The sequence below is a fragment of the Arachis duranensis genome, chromosome 6 (genome assembly GCF_000817695.3).
Source record: "Arachis duranensis cultivar V14167 chromosome 6, aradu.V14167.gnm2.J7QH, whole genome shotgun sequence".
Lineage (NCBI taxonomy): Eukaryota > Viridiplantae > Streptophyta > Magnoliopsida > Fabales > Fabaceae > Arachis > Arachis duranensis.
In genome coordinates this window covers 16,213,614-16,218,224 of record NC_029777.3, presented here as the reverse complement: position 1 = coordinate 16,218,224, position 4,611 = coordinate 16,213,614, and the positions used below count along the sequence as shown (strand labels likewise).

At 32.1% G+C, this 4,611-nt stretch overlaps 1 protein-coding gene across 1 annotated transcript; it reads right to left on the bottom strand.

Moving 5' to 3' along the window:
* Positions 1-1,419: 1,419 nt before the first annotated feature.
* Positions 1,420-4,328, bottom strand: LOC107493125 (inositol-pentakisphosphate 2-kinase-like). Its single transcript, XM_052262706.1, is given in 9 exon segments — positions 1,420-1,736; positions 1,967-2,193; positions 2,196-2,562; positions 2,655-2,765; positions 2,889-2,929; positions 3,091-3,238; positions 3,449-3,652; positions 3,844-3,954; positions 4,123-4,328. Coding segments are annotated over 8 exon segments (1,374 nt in total). The 5' UTR covers positions 3,946-3,954; positions 4,123-4,328; the 3' UTR covers positions 1,420-1,562.
* Between the last annotated feature and the right edge of the window lie 283 nt (positions 4,329-4,611).

The following is a 4,611-nucleotide window of genomic DNA, read 5'->3' as shown; positions in this document are numbered from 1 at the left end:
TCCTGAAGATGAAAGGTTGTCACCCAAGCATCGTAAAAATCTATTGGTATAATTTGATTGCTCAATGATAAATTATATTGTGAAATGATAAATTATATTTATATTTTTTAAATTATATTGTGAAATGATAAATTAAATTTTTTTATTTATGATATTATTTAAATAGTATATACCATTAATTATTTGTTTTGTAATTATTTTTTAGATAAAGATTAGTTTTACTATTTGTTTTCATACTCAACGTAAACTGCTGCTGCCTCTAGCGGTTTATGACTAACCATAATCATGCAAAAATCGCGGTAGGCAACAGCGGTTTTCATGCTGCCACAACTCAACGTAATCCGCGGCTGGCAGCAGTGGATTCTGTGTTTATGTAAACCGCTACTGCCAGTAGCGGTTTACATAGATATGTGAAACAATGCATTTGCGTCTTTGTTTTGAAAACAATGCATTTGCGTAATTTTAAAGGTGAAACAATTTATTTAGGTGAATTACCCTATATATATATATATATCGTTTACAGTGTAAATAAAATAGAAATGTGTCTCATTTACAGTGTAAACGAGATATATAGAAGACAATCGCAGCAGCTATAAAAGGATGTGTAACCCTTAGTTCTTCACAAACTTTTCCTATCCTTTTTGTGTCTCATATTTCTCACGAATACAAAACATCAATGGCCAGTAATAGTCTATACATAGTTATGCTTGTTTATTTCAATTGTCGTATGAGAAATTGCGACAGCAGGGTGACACTTGAGTGTGAGTATCCGACATTATTTCGCACTCAGCGTGTGGAGACGTCGAATTTGGAGAGTTTGATATTGAGCAAGTTTGGTGGTTCCTAAGCGAGAAAAATCGGAAGGGTGGCGTATAGGTTACTAGCACCTATGAATTGTTAATGAGATATGACTTAAAAATGCAAATCGGTAAATATTTTTTAAATTATTTATTTTGATAATTATTATATTTATTTTATTTATTTAAATAAAAAATCCTTACACATTAATATAAAAGTCAAGGTTATTTTATGATTTCTATAATTATAATTAAACTTAGGTATTAAAAGATAGAAAAGAATAAGAAGAGAGAAAATCATTCATCTCAATTAATTAAAAGGGGTTTGCCTCAGTTTAACAAGCAAAGATTTCCCTTATTAATCCTTGCAAAATGTACTTCTAACTCTAATAGATGAAACATGAAATTTCATGAGACAATAATAAGAATTAATTTTGATATACAAACTATTTTATATGACCGTTTAATTATGTTTGTAAATAATCATTCACATGTTAATTGTAAAAATGGTTACTTTTACTAACATGATGATATATAACTAGATGCACATATAAAACTTATTTATAGTGTCAGTGTGTTAAAATTAAATTCCAATAATAATTAGTAAGCCATGGAAAATAAATTAAAAACAAAAAATCGAAAGTAAAACCTCAAATTACAAGTAGTTTTGGCCTTCATTTTTGGATTATAGTATTACAACAACATTAAGTGAGGAGGAAGAACATCATCATCAAACTGAAGTTATTGAAATCTCAATATGCTGTCTCAAGAAGTTCCCTGCACATTTGTTACTTCTTGATCCATTTTGTTGATGACTTCGTTTCTTTCTTGATGATCCATGTTCATACTTTGTTCATAACAGCTCACTATTTTCTTATCTAACTCATAATATTCTTCCATTTTATTCAATCGCTTCAAATCAAGGTCGATAAAATACACCTAAACAAAGAGCAAATCACAACTAAACTAAGTATTCAATGTCAAGCATAACTTTAATCATTTTCCATATATGAACATATAAGTAACAGAATTAATGTACTTTTATAGCTTTATGTAGTTGAAAATTATTTTTGCCTTTTTCTTTAGGAGGGGAAATCTTTTTTTTATTGAAATGAATTCAGAATAGTAAAAAATTAAACCAAGAATGACAAATGTAAAGTGCTGTTTACCTTAAAATCAAAGGTTTGCTTAGTTGACTCAAGATATATGTTATTGTATATAGATGACGAATCCTCCTTTGTCCTTTGTCTAAAACATATCATCAAACTGCAGTCTTTCGCTGTCGCTGCTATAAGGTAGTTCTTCACAATTCTCAAACTTTCATCCAATGAAGCCGAATGAAAAGACTTGTACCGTTTTGCCTGCTCTTCATTCAATTCTGTACATGCCATGCATATTGAGAAATAATGTTATAATATGCATGGATGGCTCCTTCTATGTCGAAATTGTCGAGCTTCTGAACCTCAAGGAGCTGATCAAGGACTCTTGATTTGTGCATGGTCTCAGCAACGAGTGTAAACAAGTTCTCCGTACAATGACCTTTATCAGCTTCAATGACAGACTTCAGCCTTTCCTCAAATGCTTCAGCCATGTGTGAATCTGTTTTCCTTGTGCCACCTCCCAGTCCTCCGAGTATGAGAAAGCCATTCAAAAATACACGAAAATTGTTCTGAGGAGTAATAAAGAGATCCTTGATAGCCTTACGAATCCTCTCTTTAGATCCGGAGAATAGATCAAGTGGATTGTATTGACTTAGCTCTGATATCTGCAAGCATATTTTTAACTTAAAACCAAAAAAAAAAGGAAATAGCATTGAGTCCTAAATCACCATGAAAAGTTAACTTTTGTGTGCTATACCGTGCCTTGATGCAACTTCAGAGCTTGATGCATTTCAAATCGAGTTACTCTCGTTTTGATAGCATTTCCTTCAGATACAAATTTAGATTGAGGAAGAAATCCCCATTTGGGCTGCATTTTTTAAAAAGTAGTTTAAATTGTTACAAGCAGGGTAAAACAAGGGGCGAACAATGAAAGTGCAGCTAGATTAGTGGGAAAAGATTGAACCGAATATGAACATAATGGAAACCATGCCTTTATCTCAACAGAAATGCAGGGCTTCGATCCTTGGCTATCTGAAATGAAAACAAGAAACAGAATTTCAAATTGGTGATAAGCCTATGTACAAATGTCTTCTCAGCAAGATAATGTTATATTGTTCTAAATTCTAATACTTAAATTTTTTTCTTTTCAACAAATTAACCGAAATAGGGGAGGAAAAAAAAAACTCCAGTACCATGAGGGAACACAGAATGATCAGACATAAGAAGACCAAAATCACATTGTTTATCAATCTGGGCAGCATCGACTCGCCACACAGGACGTTGGCTAATAACAATCTTCTCAATTGATTCAAGGAATTTCCTAGACACCAAAACATGCACCTAACAAAATATCAAAGCACTGTATTAAGATATCCCTAATCATTAACTTTCTCATGCCATAATTAACCACAGTATCATAGAAACTCTTATTACTAGCAAAACCCATTTTTTTAAACAGTAAAATTAGTCAGAGTGTAGTACTGAAATAAACAAAAACTAAACAATGAAACAAACAATGCTGGAGCACCTTTTACATTTACATGTACATACCCCAGCATCAACATACTTAGAACCAAGCAACGGCATCATAACATGCTCGACATATAGCTGGTCGATGATATCCTTTTCTGAAGAGGAAACAAGTTCATTCACATCTTTCCAAAGCAGAAGTTCATGTGCAGTCACAGTTATGTTACTCTTCAGACCATGTTTACTGTTCTTTGGAGCCTTACGTATCCTCATCACTTTCCCAACCTACACACACATTCATGATGCTTCAAACACATTTACTTGGTAAGGTGCATCTAATCACAAGTTAATTACAACCAAAACAACATATTCCTTAATGAAAAATTGCAAATAACATGACTTATTATCATGGCATACAATTGTGTCATTCAATCCATGTAGTTAAACCCCAATTAGTGAAGAAAAAAATAACTCACAAAAGAAGGATTTGATCCATTGTAAGCAAGAACAAGATTAACAGCTCCTTCACCCCTGTAAACCCAGTTAGCGGCATCTTCTTCCCTTAGAGTTAGCTCCATCAATTTCACCTGAAAAAAACTCTCATTTTTAGTTCAGGCATTTTATCAAACACCAAGAAGACACCCAATGAAAAGCTTCAAAAAAAAAAAATGTAAACTTGAGTTCAATTTGAAGAAGGAAACTTATGACAAAACAAAAGGGTACCCCTGACTTGTCAGCGAAATACAAGAACTCACGCAGCTAGTTCCAATTCCAAGCACTTTCAAGCCCCAAAATTAGAAACAAGAGGAAAATGGGACCTGCATGAAAATAAACAAGGTAAAAGAATCCGAAAAGAGGGGGAAAAAGAAAAAAAAAATGTTAATATTCTATTCTACTAATATTCTATATTCGAATTCCAATATAAATAATCAATAGATTATAATAAAACCAATATATTGAAGGACAATAGTGAGCGTGAAATGGAAATGGAATAGGGTGGTGCCAATATTCTAGCGACATATTAATTAATTAATTAAATTAAGCTGGTTTGCTGAAGCTTTTTTTGTTTAGGATGATCCTGTTGTGAAAAAGTAGGATCTCATTTTCTTGTATTTGGTAAATTAAAAAATTAAGAAATTTTTTTGAGTTAATATTTAAATTATTCTCTGAAATTTGACTTCCAATTCAATTTAGTCCTTAAGGTTTCAATTGATTCTAATTGTATTCTAAAATTTTGATCCGAA